Source organism: Orbicella franksi, chromosome 6, assembly GCF_964199315.1.
Source record: "Orbicella franksi chromosome 6, jaOrbFran1.1, whole genome shotgun sequence".
NCBI classification, from domain to species: domain Eukaryota; kingdom Metazoa; phylum Cnidaria; class Anthozoa; order Scleractinia; family Merulinidae; genus Orbicella; species Orbicella franksi.
The window spans coordinates 590,698-608,079 of NC_138150.1; the positions used below are offsets into that span (position 1 = coordinate 590,698).

The following is a 17,382-nucleotide window of genomic DNA, read 5'->3' on the forward strand; positions in this document are numbered from 1 at the left end:
TGTTTAGCCTCAGTTTACCGTCAATCAAGCACGTTGTTTAACACTGACAACCACGCAGACACGTGACAGGTTAGCGCGTACTGAGAGATTGTGCCGAAAGACTTTCTAGAAGGTAGTTCAAGGTGAAAGGTCCTCAGACGGTTGATGCTTCGACACTGGGCAAACTCAACTTTTTTGATACCCCAACCCCCTTACCCCCCTTAACCCCCACCCCCACTCAACCCCCTCTCCCCCACCCTTCGCTGTTTTTTTTTTTTTGTCTTCAGTCACAAATTGTTTTTATCACAATCAAAAGATTGCTTGCGGGCGGGGTGGGGGGAGGATAGTCAATAACTGGTCATTTCAATCATCTTCGAAATACAAAATTTTATTCCACAAATGCATTCGACAGATTTGATTAGAAGGCAATATTTCAGCAAGCGTTGTATATTTCGTCGCTTCTTCATATATAGACCCGTTCTACTATAAATTTTCCAAAGTAGAGGGCCAAGCATTGTACATGTGCGTTTAACTGCACTTCCTACCTATGACAAGGTAGTAATGATCTCAAAGTGAATGCACCGCTGTCCACGTTAACTGCATTTAGACGTGATTCCAGAACAGGTGCGACTATTGCTTCAAACTTAGTAGACGATAACTTTTCTTAAACGTTCGTTCAAACAATCGACCCAATCGGTTCCCAAAAAGTGTTATTGAATTCCAGAGTCTCTTCATCCCCGAGGCGGCAACAGAGAAGCTAGGCAGCTTTGTAATCTGTCGCATCGAGAAAACTATTAACAACAGTTCATGCAGTTACAAAATTCCCAGATGACATTGATCCTATACGTATACTAAATATTCGCAGCACGACCCGCTTAACAGCAGTCTGTTATAGCAAAGTTAATGGAGCGGCTTTCTGATAACCAACTCTCGTAAAACCGTAATCAAAGCCATCTTAATTGGCCAATCAGAGCAAACACAAACAATACAATAAGCCAATCAGCTGTCGTATCTGAAACATGCACCCAGCGCCAAGCGCGGGAAAACCCGACGTGCGTAAATGCTTTGAATTGATTGCTAGAATACATAACAAAGTGCTACAGGTGAACAAATAAAACATTGCCCTACTATCGAAAACCGTTCTACAAATTCGTTGTGTAGCTTAAACGGCCCTGTTATTTAACTAACTTGCCTTTATTTCTAAAAGTTACTGTAAAACTCCTCCATATCGTAAGGAAAAGAAATTCAGTATTTTGTGCGAAGGTTTTGATCAGTTGATAAAGCGTTATCATGATGCAATGTTTGATGCACGGATCCGTCCAGCTATCAGGTCTGGCAGAGGATCTTTCATACCAAACCCAAACAGGTGTTGTTTGGTTTTTCTAGTTAGCCGTATCATTCGGCAGGCTTATTAATTCGCTACTTAACGAGCGCATACCATTGATTGGCGAGTCAGTGACTCTGACACTATAAACGCATTATTTCTAAGCTGTATTTTGACATTTGACAATCCTATGTTGCATGCACTTTGCATGATTGAAAAACGAATCATTCCAAAATAAATACAAAAGGTGCAAATTGAAGAAATTCTTTTCTATTGTACAATTACGGTCTCCAAATTCGAACAAAGACACATTGTATGCAAATAAATTGGTAGCTATCAAATGTAAAATTTAATGTCAAAATTGAAAGTGCATCAGTGATCCACTGACACTGTTCATGATTCGCAATGCAATTCACTGGTAGTACCCCTCCCTCCCATAGTAGCTGCTAGAATCTTCGTACCAGTCCTGCCGTTGCTGATAGGGACTCTCCATGTCGTGATTGTAGTGCTGTTGGTATCCCACGTTTGGATCTCTGTCGTAGTAAGCGTCGGGGTACTGGTTTTCATTCGCGTACCCGTGGGAGTACCCCTGATTGGGGTCCTGTCCATATTGTCCATAGCCATATTGGCTATCTTGACCATACTGCTGGGAGTACCCCTGATGATAGGGCTCAGATGTGTAACCCTGCTGATGCCCATACCCTTCTGAGCCGTAATTTTGCTCCTGCCCGTAATGTTCCTCCTGGGGATAATACTGCTGTTGATTCTGATTCTGGTGCTGATGTTGGTCATACTGTGCTTCTGAATTGTAACCAGATTGATATGCAGGTTCTGCTTGGTAAGACTGTGAGCTCTGGAATGCTTCATGGAGTTTCTTACCGAAGTCAGGCGCATTCCCAGTCACAGCCATTTTTCTGTGACTGCTTCCATGTTGTGTTGACCTCTGCCCAGCCTGCTGCTGAGGACTTTTCACTGGAGAGCCTTGCTGTTGAACACCTTGCTTCGCTCCGGTGGCATTCTGACTGGTCAATGGAGTCGGAAACTTTATGAAATTTAAATTTGGTCAAAACAATAACTTGGTGAGTTTGGAGGAATGAGGTTTTGACTGTTAGCAATTTCAAGATAGTTCTTCGCTTGGTGTTTTGAGACTAGAGTTAAGTTTAAGGCCCAGGTCAAACGTCGAACTTTGAATGAGACGAACTAAATTGCAATTTGAGTCGATCCAAACGGGTAAAGCTTGACCGTTGCGGTCAAACGTCGAACATTATACTAATTTAGCAGACGAATAGAACGTGTTGGTCGATCTAAATTCATCGGACGAACTCTGTTATGTCAAACGTCGAACTTATCATGAACTTGATTCGCTCGGTTTAGTTGGATCGTCTCATGTGAAGTTCGAGGTTTGACCTGGGCCTAGCTAAGGACTCAGTATACTATTTATTCTGTGCATGGTCTCTTGAATGTTTTTGCACTCTCTTGGCTGCATGTAACGAAGTTCACATTCATTTTTTCTACCCGAGATTTAGGAAAAAAGTTTACAAATCTCGTTACAATACTTGCTGAAATAATATAGATTTGAAACTATGGATTTTGGTACCTTGAGGGCAGGAACCCTGGAAGGTCCTTGGAGCAGAGGCATCTTCTCAGATAAGGGTGCGGCCCCATCTTCATTGTCACTCGGGTGAAGATCCCTCCAATACTGATCTAAAAACTCACCCAAGTGCTCGCAGGCGTCCTCAAAGATGGCTTCATCAAGGATTAGATCAAACATTTCCTGAGTTGAAGTATTGAAGTAAAATATTAGTGATAACCTAACTTTACATTGTACATTAAACAACAGCTATTTCTAGCTACTATTTTGTTCGTATATACGGAAAATAATAATAATATTAATATTAATAATAATAATACAAATGATAATAATAATACACACGAAAAAATTACTCGATTCGGATTGGCTAAGAGCAGTGCAGTTCAAGTGTAACACCAGTGTAAAAAGTGTTACATCAGTCCAAAAAGTGTAACGCCAGTGCAAATTACACATCGCAATTCTGGATTATGATTGACTGAAAGACAATAGGAACGTTTCTGAGAAATTGATATCACGTAAAATGATGACGAAAATTTTGTGCTGAAACTTTGAAAAAAGTTTTCTCTGATGTGAAGTTTATATGAAATAATTCTTATATGAACTGCGGTTGTAGATGAAAAAATGGCTTCAAGAAAGATCTTCCGGCACTTCCTCCGCGCGAATTTTTTCATGTTTATATTATTAATAAGTAATCATACGGTTTTCTCGTTCAATTTGGAGTTAATTTGCACTTGTGAGTTTTCAAAAAGCTGAAATTACACTTGCCGAAGCGGCTCGTGCAATTTCAGCTTTTTGAAAAACTCACTCGTGTAAATTAATTCTAAATTGAACTCGAAACTGTATGATTACCTATACTAATACAAATAATAATAATAAAGTAAAAAACAAGAAAGTAATAAAGATAGTCTAAAAAACACTATGTAAAAAAACACTATGTAAGGAGTTGATTGAGATCAGCTACACAAAAAGAAACTTCTAATTTCAGCAATAGATACAAACTCAGCAAAGAAGGGGCAAGGTAAGAAAACGTAGACAAAATATGGCACAAAACAGGTCTCTACGTGATCAAGAATATACGAGGAATATACATAATATAAATCTGTTTCAAAAGACAAGGGATATGAAAAATATATATCTGCTTCAATAATATCAAGCTAAGGTTATCAAAATCGATGTTTTGCAATCATTTAAACCATTCGTTGGGAACAAACTTCGACTTTTTAAGACTGGTTATTTTTGTCAGAATCGCCTGTTAAGACCTTTGACTTAAAGGAGCTCAGTCGTGGTACTTTAAGTTCTTTTGGCCTCGTGCAAAATCGCCTTTAAATTTAAGGAAAACTGAAAATAGTAGTTTCCTAAGATAGAAAAACGGAAAAACGCCAAAAAGACAATAATAAACCATGAAGGAACAAGGATGGTCAAGGATGGCAAAGATTGACTACGGATTACAAACGGCAAACTTGAAAGATTTAGCCTGGAAGTTTCAAGATACGCAAAGCGTGAGGTGACTCCTTTAAATTATATTTCTCACCTCGTTGCACTGTGCAAGTTTCTGAGCGGCTACAACCTGAGCTCCTAAATTTTTCCGTTTAGAGCCACGCAGTTTCACTAATTTTTCAAGAATTTGCGGCTCCATTTTGATGTACACAGCGATGGGTGCCAAAGAGCAGTCCATAAGCTGGGACGGGTGGTTGATGACGTCACAGTCAATAACGACCATGTTGAGACCCTTGGTAAGTTCGTAGATTCGCTCAACTTCTTTTTGCACCTCAGCTGTTGAATTTTATCAAATGCCTTGTTAACGAGTTGCTTAAACTGCAACAATTGTATGATTAGTATGCATAAGTTACAGTTAAACAACATTGTTCACAAAAAATTAAAAATATATTTAAAAAAGCTGCTAACAAGCATTAGTTACGTATTCTGAATATGATTATAAGAGAAGTATTATGAACATACATGATAATATGAGTTTTTTTTTTTTTTTTTTGAAAAAATTATAAATAAGTAATCTGGGCTACATAATTTGTGTAAACTAAATCATCTGCCCGTCTTATATTGTCTTGTTGTAATATAGAGTCACAACCCAGCTTGAGCGAACATGGTCTTACTGTTTTCTTACCTGTCATCCGTGGCCCTCCGGTCTTGGTGATGTTAAATCTTTCCTTCTCTGTGGGATTGTTTTTTGATCGTTTTGACAGCCCAATATCCGCGTGTGTTCTGTAAACTGATATCCTGTTGAGACACACACGGTGTTAAGGATGCTAAACATGATATTTCTATTTGTATGCAAGCAAATTGTACGCCATTACACAGCACCGCGGCTTGAATATGCTTTCCCTGGAGCATTAAACAACCAGGCGTGCTATGATTAGATGGAATGTTAATCGATTAAGGTTGTTACCCAGCAAGCATTTTGGTCAGCTTTCTTAGCAACTCACTTTGAAAGTATATTGTGGTAAAGTTAACATACGATAAGCGGTTTCAGTTGTATAAAGCGACTAGGAATATTTCTACTTCTCTTGGACGAGATGTTAGTCCATCGCAGGGTTACCCCTCGCCCAAGAACACAACACAATGTCCTCAGCTAGGGCTCGAACCTGATGAACAGCTCGGTCCGGAGGCGAGCGCACTAGCCATGAGAGCACCACGCCTCCGCAAAGGTAACATACACAGTCAGTTGTCACTTGGTGTTGGGGTCATCCCTGTGGCCAATCACGTGTGATTTTGTGTGGGAATTGTGTATCACTGTCCCAACCCAGTAACGAATGTGCTGCGCTAGTAGAACACGTATATAATTCTTAAAATTTTAATTAAAAATACAACATTCCCTTGTTGGAAGATTTTGCCAGTCTGAATTAGATTCAAACTATAGACCTTATCCTGAACTGTTATTATAAAAAAAATTCGGCTAAAAAAGAAACAACGTACTTTCCAGTAAACCTCTTCTTTAAAAAGTTGTACAAAGCTCTGTGCATGAGATCAGTGACCTGAAAAAATCAACAGAAAAGAAGTTGTTTAAGATCACCTATTATAACCGAACCCTTCAATGCAATGGTGTCCATCTTTTTTCCGCTTACACTGCAGGAGTGAATCACTCCTATGCGACATCGAATGTTCCTCTAGACTCGAACTAAGCATATGAGGAAAGGAGCGTCACAGCTAAATGTGATTTTTCACTATGTCACTGGTTGATATGCAGTACACGTCTACTCGCACATTTATCGTCAGTTTTCGTCGTTCTTCGGTTTACATACCTCGTATCCTCGGAGCGAAGGGCCCATTACAATAATGGGTCGAGTGGCAGGGACGACTTCATAAGGTGGAAACGAGATCTCGCTGGATGAACTCATCGATCCCTTAACAGGAACAAAGAGAAGAACAGAAACGCGTCAATAGTAATCATGAGACAGCAGAAGCCACGCACAAGCTTGTGATTGCGATCTTCTTCAACCGTTTCACAGAAAATGGGAAGACAAACAGAAGAGGATGAGAGTAGGATTCTCAAACAACAAAACAATTTTGAGTCTGGAACGCAATATCATATATTCAAATCTACATCGTCTTCCGCAAGGGAAGACGATGGCCCCAATAAGCGCGCATGACATCAAATCTCGCAAAATTAGAAAACAGGCCACGCTTATTGATACCTGCCTCATCAGGGGAGTACAAGCGTTTGGCTCCGATTTTAAGGCTGCGTTTTCTGTTGTGTTCCATCATACATACATGTACATTGCTCATCATCAGGGAAGCGAAATTTTCTTTAATATAAGCAAAGCGATTACATCAGTTACATTGTGAAGAGATAAAATGGTTAACCGGTGCTAATTGAACAAGCCACAACTATTACAAAACACCTTTCTTTCGAATGTCTGTGGCTCAACTTCACGTAGGCGTTCTCAGCATTGCATACAAGTTATCTCCCCACGCAGTTGAAATATTTCGTTTCTTCAATTCCGCTCGGAAACCGGGTAAAAAGATCACTTGCAAACGCGAGTAAAAAGCGAATGCTGCAAGACTGAATCAAAGCGTCGGCCATTTTTTTCTTTCACCAGTTAAAATGTAAAACCAAGCGATCAATCGCTTTCACTCCACATGTCTAAGTTGGTAAATAATAAAAGTGAAACTTCCCGATTGGATGAAAATCCAGTAAAAAGCCTCTCATTTAATATGCCAAGAAAGAGGCATTTATTCTACCCTGAGTTTACAAAACTGAAGTAAGATAAGTATACTTTTCATAATCCTGAAATTTGTTCTACCAGTTTCAGGCCTGGGATTATTTTTGTGCATTTTCGAGAAAACAGACAATCTTCCAATGGATGAAAATTCAAATTGTAGTTTAGAAAGTCTGGTTTTCCTCTCGACGCGAAGATGAAGTTGCACACTAACATTGTGAGAAAAACCTCAAGTGCAAGCACGTTTTGAACCATATGAGATCTATAAGAGGATTATAAAGAGCTGTTCTAGGCAAACTTGGAACTCGAAAAAGCCTGGCATCAGCCCACACTAGCTTAAAAACTGTGGAATTATGAATAAATTAGAAAAGCTAACAAAATTGATGATGAAATCTTCAAAGAACATAGATAGATCAAAACATTATGATAATAACAATTCATTTCGAGAGAAAACAATTAGGAAACAAAAGTCATAAAACTTTCATAACTGACAAATTGCAACTCCTTGTCGATTCATAGTGATTCATGAAACATTTTCACCTCCTAAAAAATATATTCGACCACAAGAGCGAATGTAAATACGAATTCAAGGTGAAATTGGAATATTTTCACGTGTTGAAGCACCGACGTAGTTGTCTGCTTTGAATGAAAAATATTCCATCGATCGTCGTTCGTAATAGCTTTGCACTAGAGCAAAAATTTATATGAAATAAAAGAAAAGGGAGTTTACGTACCTGTTCCCTTCTTCCCGCCGATTTTGCTCGCGCTAATGATGGTTCTGAAGTACTTTCTCCGAAATGTTGAAGAGTAACACTGCTTTCGCTTCCGTCGTTTTCAAGTAACGTGAAAACACGGTTGGTCGAGAAGTTAAAAGCTCCTTTTTTCAACGGAAGACAGGAAGCACGTGTCATGGTTGGGGAGCGAAGTCTTGCCAATGCTTAATTCATGCATGTTTTCCTTTTTGTCGAAAAAACATCAATGCAGAAAGGTCCGTTTAGCTTGGGTAAGTACACGACGCGTTTAATTGAATTAATTCTTTGAAGAAGTCAAGAGCAATTCAAACCAACTGTGGCCAATGAAAATTTACAGCACCGACTAATGGCTTCTTGTTGAAGAGTGCTAAAGTATAATTACTAAAATGTGTTGAGTCGGCCATAGATCATTGGACCATATGAAGCTAATTTTAAAACAACTCAAAAGTGTATAAAATGGATATTCTCTTTGAAGCTGTACGTTTCTAATTTTTCTCCGTCATATTTCGAGCTTTCGTTGACCCGCTTAGGTTTTGACGCTATAAAGCTCGTTTGCAATTCTTCTTTTTCCAATATCAACTCGATGAGTTTGTTGTATATTTGAATTCTTGAGACCTTTCCCTGGACGTAAAATTGTAAAGCTTTTAATAAGACGCTACCGGTCCGGTATAAGCTTCAGAATGTAATACAAAACGGCGCGTAGTGAGCGGTTTTTATTGTTGTCTCGGTTTTCAAACATGCGAAGCACGATATCACTTTTTTTCTTAGTATATTCCAGAACAAGGAATATTTTGATTTGCTATACTATTAGCGATAACTGACAGATTTTTAGCCCGTGATAGGCCTTGACACCGACAGGAAATGTCAGCCGTAAAAAAATCGTTGTGATTTTAAGAGGCTTATAATCTCTGACACAATTTCTCAGTAAATGTATGCCACTTGTTGAAGAGTTATCGAAGTATGAAATAGAGCTTGACTTTTTTAGTCAAAAGTAGCAACATTTATTGCCTCGCGTGATAAGGCAGATTGCTAAATGAAATAAATAGACTCAATAAGAGTGGAGATATGTTATCTTGAATTTATTAAAAGTCGCACCACTTTGGCGAAAGTCCGAGATAAGAATCCGTGTAGACATCACAACATTTTTTTCTAATTTGGTCAACTTATTTCATTCATTCCGCGAATTTCATGAAGAAAAATACGTGAAACTGTTTCATATGAAAGATTAATGTCCCAGTTTCACGTTTTTCACCAACGATTGGCTCACTAGAAACTGCCATAAATAAAGTTTAATTTGTCCTGAACTTGAACTTGAAAATTCACCAGTACAAAGAAAATTACTTTGAAATTTTGAGCGTGGCTTGGCGTTTCGCTTGTTGTCTGTTTAGCTGGTAGAATACATGTCAGATAACATTTTTTTTCTGTTCCCAGAAATATTTCGGCTTAATGAATGTTTCGCGCATGCGCTGTTTCTTCGAGTATTTTAAACTTTAATTTAAACGAAGTGAACTCATTCCTAGGACTCTCACGATTTTATTCAGCATTTTTAAAATACCAAATCCGATAGGCAATCGAGCAATTTCGGTTTTTAATGGACAAAAACCTTGTACCAGAATAACTTGAAGTATTACAGTCCTTTTTGCAACTTCTAAAAGCTAAAGATATAAATAGTTGCCTGAAATAACACCAAAAACAATTTTCCATGGGAATTCGAGAGAATAAATTTCAAAGTTCAGAGAAATTGTGCAATCACGGGTAAAATTTGATTATCAGTTTCATTTCACCAATACTTTCAAGTGTTTCATATGAACTTCACAATTTGTTTTCAAAATTTTATGCCAAATTTCTTTCAAGAGAATATCGAAAACAGTGGCACAGAAGTTTGCGATACAATGTAAATAATCTCGGTACAAAGTTTTGTCCGCTTGTTACTCGAACTTGTGATGGATTCGTTCTTAAAACGGCTTCACCATCGTGCTGTAAACTTTCTTCCAAATGAGGAAAATTAAGAAACCCAGAGACCATATATAGAAAGGTAACTAATTAGTTCGCAATTAACGATTAACAGTTTGCTGCTATAAGTTGCTAATCACAACAGACTGAGACATAGAGCTTTCAATAGAAATAACAACAAAATAAAACACTGGTCAAAATTATTCATCAGTAGTTTCTTACTTACGTCACTTAGTCGGCGCACAATTCTTTTATTTGATTACATGATGAATTAACTTGGCATGCCGAGCCGGATTTGTTCATATCAAGTACTTGCGCTGTTTTTCCAGACGTTGCGATAAAAATGGAAGTGATATTTTAAATGAATAAGCTCGCTACCTGCTTTATGTATGAAGTAAATTGCAAAAGTAAATAGCATAGGCAGTAACCGTGGCATGCTAAATATAATTATGGAGCTATCTATTGTTTTTATTATGAAATACCGGAAAGAAAATAAAAGAGAATTTTTGTAACCTAATTGATCATTGGTTTTCCTTAACCATAGAAATTGGATGTGTCTGTTTTTTAAAATTTGTAGAAAATAAACAGAAAACCGACCTATTATTGTAATCGTGTGATTTTCTTTTCAACGAGTGTTGTATTAATGATGTGAAATTATTTTTAATGAATTGAATTACCCAAATGAGGTCGATTATTTGATTAAAAGCTTAAACTTTCAAAAGAAGACCAAAGCTCTTTCTTTAACTACAAATCTGTCAGAGAAATCTTACTATGATGTGTCTATACCTAGGAATAGGGGCATGCTACAATCTGCAACTTAAGAAGCGGTTTGCAATTCAGTTATCTCGGACAATAATATTTCATTTGAATGCATGTTGAACAAAATTTCGCTGGTAACTTGTGAACGCTGAAGTTACTTAAATATATTAAAGTTGATAACACTTTCTAACTCAATTAGGTCAAAATTTCGCTCATTGTTCTTCAGAGCAATTTTACCGGCGTGTTTTTCTTCTTACCTTTCTCATATAAATTGATAATTGAAGTTTTACGCTGCTAGTTTCCAGATTTTTTTTTTTTTTTTTTTTTGTGAATGACTGAGAAGTTGTTTTCTGGTCAAACTTTTACTCAAACATCAGTTTTGGAGACGACTAAAATCGTTCGTATATGTTTTTGAATTCATAATTATTTTCAATATTCCTTTTTCGCAGAATGTTTCAAAGATTTCAAATCAAGGACTAAATTTTATAAGGCTCCACTAATCTGAGAAAAATACTGTCAGTTTTAAACGGTTCAGCTAAACTCACGGACCGAAAATTTCCCTTATTACATATAATTAGACTGAGATTTTGATAAACGGTTAGTGTCGCAAATATCAAAACATTAATCTTAAACAAAACAATGCAATGGGAAATACCTTCGAAGAAATGCTGGAGCGAAACGCAGCCTGAGTTGTAAAGGTGGCCTGGCCGATAAATTTGTGGATTCCTGCTACAAAATCCACGTCCATTACTAAAGCCGGTTTGTGTTAACAGCAAGACAGCAAAATCTCATGTGAGGATGAGAATTACAATAACCCACGCGAACAAAAACAACAGAGAGTTCGTCGCATTTCATTTGTTGATCCCTGACCGTTACTCATAATAATGTAGAAAACTTCGGATTTCGTCGGGTTTCTTCGGAATTCTTTGGTTTATTTCCGGTTTGTTCGGAGGAGTTCGTTTTCACGATTGAATTGTACTTTTAATAAGATTAATTTATGAAAAGTTCAAACCAAGTTTGGTAAACTAAAATTAAATTAATACTAATAGTTCCAAATAGCTTTATATCTTCTGTATTAGTTGAAATTAATTTTTCTTTTTTTAATGTTTGAAGATTTATGAGCTTGTCTTTGCCCTTTGAAAATGTAGAAGAAGTAGGTAGTAGATGGTAAAATTGATAACAAGAAGCAACTGATTCCTTGAGTGCCAGACCATCGTGTGCGCTGCGTGCTACACAAATGGGTGTCCAGTAAAAAAAAACTTCAAATGCCATAAGCTTTTTCATTTAATCTACCAACATGTACACAGTTTCTGAAAGGTTATTAAAGTGTCTTTTCAATTCAGTTAATTTCGCTGAGGTTGACGTAGTTTGATATCCATATGACGTCACAGGAATGGGAAGTTAGTAGTGTCTCGAAAAACCTCCTACGAATATCAGGTGCCGATAAAAGTTGTTTTTAGTGTGGCGGGAGTTTGACTAAATCTATTAAAGTTTTGACGTACTCAGTACGCCATATCTTGACGCACTGAGTATACGTCGTATAGGCAGTCAAGAGGCTAAGCACTGAGGAAAATGTTAATGTTATCAGGGAATTAGAGCCTGCTTAAAAAAAGTAACGGGGTAATTATTAAGCCAGGTTTTCCAGGACTTTGTAACCAGGCTATATCGTGGGGTGACTGTTGAAAGTCAGTATTTTCAATAGATGAACTCGTTAATTATAGTGTTATCTTTTCTTATCGATACTTCTTGAAGATATTTGATTACATAAGTACGAGAAAGGGTTCAAGTTTCTTCTTTTTAATTATGAATAAGTTGTTGTGCAAGATCTTCCTAGAAGTGTCATCTTTTTGCGCCAGAACAATTACTTTTCGTAGTCACACGCCGAGTCATTGAATTAGTTCGAGTGGGTCTGAAGTTAAGTTAATCTTAGTGGTTTATTGAGTGGTTTTACATCTAACGTACTTTACTAAAGATAGTGTATTTGGACAGTTTCTTTCGATGAGGGGGTACAGCCATTAACAAAATATTTCATCGTCCTCGCTGTGATAGCTGCATTGATCGAGCTTAAACACACCAGGAATTAAACACAGTTACAGAACGCGATAATTTTTGTTTTAGGTCGATGTATAACTTATATGTATCAATTATACCACGTTGGTATAAAAACGAGAAAGTAAGTTTCAAACAACTTGTTGCATACAGGTATCTCTGAGAAAGATCCTAAACTGAAGATTAGCACAAAGTTTGCGATCGTCCATTACATTAAGGTATTGATGTATAATATTCAAAGACACACTGAAAACGACGTAGAATGAAACGGACTTCGTAGACAGATTTAGTCTCAAGGCAAAGAAGATGATTACAATAAAATCCGCACTGTATTCGCTGGCTGGAGATTAACAGAAAAATTATCATATTCTAAATTCGGAATGAAATCAACAGCATGTTAATCAAGATCTGCTCAATTCAGGAGGCAAAAGACTGTGTTGAATGAAAAAATCTCGAGATTAGTCACTTATTTACTTCGCTACCGATAATATTTTCATAATGGACCAAGTATTCATAGAATTCAAAAAGCGACGATTTCCTTATTTGCACTTTATCAGCCTAAATTAAATGTAACTCGGAGCTGCAATTTTCTAATTGTGAAAATAGCGCCTCGAGCTAACTGAATTAAATTAAATAAAGTTGTGGTTATGACAAACTAATACACACAACTGAAGCTATGAAAAAGGAAATATAGAAACCCCCCCACAAAATGTCTTCAGACAGACGTCATTCGGGAAATATGAAGTCAAAATTTAGCGTTGTTCTTGGGAAATAAGTCTTCCTTGGAGGACTTACCCAATTTCAAATCCCCGAGAAAAAATTCCTGTAAGGTGTATGCGTGGACGACTGATAATTTCAGCGCGCAATTACAAAGAAGGAGATGTCTTCTTGAGCCATTGGGCGCCAATTGCTTTGTTTTGTGGCTGACACAGGAAACAAAATCTCAATAAGTTACGCTGAACGAAGCATTGTGACTCACAGAACGCGACTCTTTTACGGCAAAATTGACTTACCTGTATTCTGTGCTTCCCTAAAACTCTAAACTCCTCGTCGCTCATGCTCACTTAAATTACACACGCGTCAATTTTTGTCGATTTCTTGTGTGGTTTTCATGAAAATGCATAAGTAGCTCAGCGGCAGGTTTTAACTTCCCTAATTTGATCTTCTGTTTTTTATGACGACATAACTTTAACATAAAAGGAATGGATTCCACGCAGAAAACTTTTAACATTAAATTGGACTGTGATAAGGTAGCAGAATATCATGAAATGCGAATCCTTGGCCTAACAGAATTTATATCGTAGTTCAAACAGGCTTTTTCTCTGACATTTAGCAGTTCTAGTGCTTGAATCTTAATCCTTTTCTTACTGGCATCTTAAAATACGTTGATCTCCTCAACCCGACCCCCCTGTGGCTATAACGAATTTATTCCATCTGTCGCTAAGGCAAACATTCCAGTAGGATCATAAAACATGTTGCTAGTGCCGTCTTTTTTGACTAACTTTTGGAGCGCTTTTCAGATAAAAAACATTGTCGTAATCGACTGCAAGAAATGCATATCGCCGCTATTGACTAAAACACCTGCCTGAATTAGTTTAAACCAAAACTGCTTGCGTTTCTCTTTCGATCTTAACATTATTTACCTCGTCTCTGGCTCAAAAATGCAAATACAACGAAATTGTCTTCTGCCTCGGTTGGTAATTGGGAAAATTCACAGCTGGAAGCAGGCGGCTTATAATGAAAAATTTAAGTCGGTGAGTGAGCGAATGGTTTCTCTTTTATAGTTTCCGCCTGACTTGTACAACGTTGACAGCAGCCTTTGTATTCCTTTAAGAACGTGACTAAAACATAGGTTCATCTTACCCTCGCGTTGCTAAAGACGAAAATGTGATCCCTTTCCAAATTGAGATTCAGATTGAGAAATGTTCTTCAGTTTGTTCTCCGAGTCAATCTTCAAAAACCTCATTTGCCTGAAGCATTTTTGAATCAAACGGTAAAATTTACAGCCATCTTTATTAAAGTTCTATCACTCTAAAGCATACCTTTTCAGCTATACAATTCGCAAAATAGATTAACAGAACCGCAAAAGCCTATCCTTTGTCAAACGTTGTAAACTACAACATTTCACCGTCCATTTTGAATATTGTATTGTTCGTCGTAAGCGAGGTACGACGACGGCCTTACAAATGTATATAACTGCAAAATGTGGGAAAAAAATGTTTTACATGTAGTGAATAAAGTACGCAGGGCAATAATGATGTTAGGCCAAGAAACTGAATTGCGCGCTTCAGACGAATTTTATTTGTGAATTGTTATTTTGCTTTGATAAATAAGGAAGCTGGCCGACCACATTCGGACTCGAAACAATGCTTGATCTGCCAAAAGCTCATTTCTTTGGTAACTAGAAAGTAAAAAATGTCATTTTTTTTAAAGTATTCGACATTTGAATCAATCTCACGCGCTTTTTGGCTTCGATAATTTTGTACAAAAACGTTGCTGTGTTATGGTGTGACATAATTTGATGGCGCATGTCAATTTCCACACACGTACACTTTTTTTAATTTCAGTTTTCTTGCCGACTTAGTGAAGTATTGTAACAATTTCTCGATAATGCACTTGTTCAGTTAAAGATGTTCGCACGCTAAAGTTGTTCTTGCCAGGAAACAAATTACAAGTAAATATTCTTAAGCTACAAGTCTGCTTCGGCATATATTTAAGTATATATATCTCATTAGTTTATTTGCCGGCCAGCTCCCGATGTCATTTCAAACTCAAAAAATAACGCGCTTATTTTCTAGACCTTTAACAAGCCATAGTTTATTTGATATTTTATTCCTTTCCATGTTCAAAAAAAATTATTTCGTCTCCAAGACAGATTTGTTTGCTCACGGATAGTTCCGGTTCACTCGTTGAATTGCTTCTATGCGCAGGCCATGTATTTTTTATTTTCTATGCAGCATTTTGTCGCAGTAGGTGACATGTGAATGAACTCTGTTTAGCGGCTTTTTTATTCGAAGTCAATATGTCGAGATCGTTTTAAAACGCAGTATCATCTTAAACGTTAAGTGTTTTCACGAAATATTTCGAATCGTGCGGTCGTTGTTTATAATCATTCACTGCGTTCTTATTTTGGAACTAAACTATAAATAAAACGAGATACCTTCAAAAACTTACCCTTGTGATCAAACTCCGTTTTTGCGTCGTTTGGTCGAAGCCTTCGAAGGCATTAGCTGCCATCGAAATCATGTTTACTCCAAGTTGCAGCGCAGACACTTCTACAAAATTATACGTTTCATTCCAGCCTTGTACTTCGCCTATAATATCATCAAATCGAACTAGACAGCACGACCATAATCCTCCTCTAGAACATTCATTGATCAGCAGCGAAGCAGTGTAGACATCTGCCACGGCAAAAATTAAATATTCATGACGCTATCCAGTGTGGGAGATTTTTTTTGTCATTTATTATGACTCTTGCGAGCAAGATGAGCTGATTTTAATTGCCGAACCGATAGACTCTTCAGTCCTCTCATTTGTTTCTACGCATTTGTTTACTGCTAGAAACCCATTCATTTTCCCAGTTAGCACTTGCCTAGATTTCGTGTTAAAATCTGTATCAAACAAATAAACTCTTTCGCTTGCTTCTGTAGTGTTGTTGACTATTTTATGATGTAAATTCACAGTCCACAAATGCATCATTGAGTAGTTTATGCGGCAAATTACATTTGATGAATATCTGTTTCGCGAGAATTTTCTCCTACTCATTGAAGACTATTTTTAACTATGTATCCCGTGAATTTCTTTTCAAGATACAAGAGTTCGTTCAAATTCCTTCTAATTTATGATTTCTCGGTTTGGAAATTGTCCCTTATGATTTTCGCAACTAATGCAAAACGACCTGACCTATAACTTCTGAATACGCATGACTTTCAAACTTTATTTTACTAAAGAATTAATTCGGAGCCAATCTTCGGGTTTTACTTTATTTTTAAATCGATTTCGAGCCGTCTTTGCACCTCTTGTTTTCCGCTGAATTATTTAAAAGTTAAAATAAAACAGCAAATCGTTATAGAAATGTGTGAGTCTAGTTTTTGTTCATCAACCGCTCTTAATTATTTTCTATTATACAGCTCACAGAAGATTTTCCAGGAATTTAAAATTCGATTCAGAATCCGATGACCTCGCTTTGCTCTTTCAACCATCCACCAGAGTTTATACTGCTAACGAAAACGACCCGTTTGTTTACATTTCCAAGGCGAGAAAGCAATTAACAGAATGGGAAACGCTTCGGGCTGTTGAGTCTGCAGACACACGCATTTTCAATAAACTACGTCCAATTACTGTTTTGTAAATACTGTTATTTGTAAATACTTAAACTATCGCATTTACGATTTTCCAGTTTCCGATCTGGCACATACAGTTATACACTGGTTATATTCTATTGTGACCAAAATTTCCGCAATCTAAAAACGAAATACGTGATAAGATGTTGCGCAACAAAAAGAAAATAAAATCGCAAAAAAAAAGGTTGAAGAGACACTCAAGGTTAATTGACAGATGCTAATTCTCATCACGCTTTAATTAATCTCCGAACGCGATCAAATTCTAATTTCTCAACATATTTTGCTAAGGGCATCAAGTAGAAAGTTCTTCTTTCATCTACCAACAGCTAATGTATAGCTCTGAAAAAGTATTCTTATCTCGAGTTAGCCTCAATAAAGTTGATGAGTTATTATCTAACTGCTGATAAATTGAAGAATATTGCGAGAGATTCGTTTTAATTGGCAAGCAAGAGAGTGG

The 17,382-nt window shown here is 37.1% G+C and overlaps 1 protein-coding gene across 1 annotated transcript; it reads right to left on the reverse strand.

The window, feature by feature from the left end:
- Positions 1-63: 63 nt before the first annotated feature.
- Positions 64-8,676, reverse strand: LOC145489965 (uncharacterized). Its single transcript, XM_081469056.1, has 7 exons — positions 7,804-8,676; positions 6,152-6,253; positions 5,826-5,884; positions 5,017-5,129; positions 4,426-4,667; positions 2,901-3,077; positions 64-2,321 (listed from the first exon to the last, which is right to left on the reverse strand). The coding sequence occupies exons 1-7, from the start codon at positions 7,978-7,980 to the stop codon at positions 1,716-1,718; spliced, it is 1,476 nt and encodes a 491-aa protein (XP_081325182.1). The 5' UTR covers positions 7,981-8,676; the 3' UTR covers positions 64-1,715.
- Between the last annotated feature and the right edge of the window lie 8,706 nt (positions 8,677-17,382).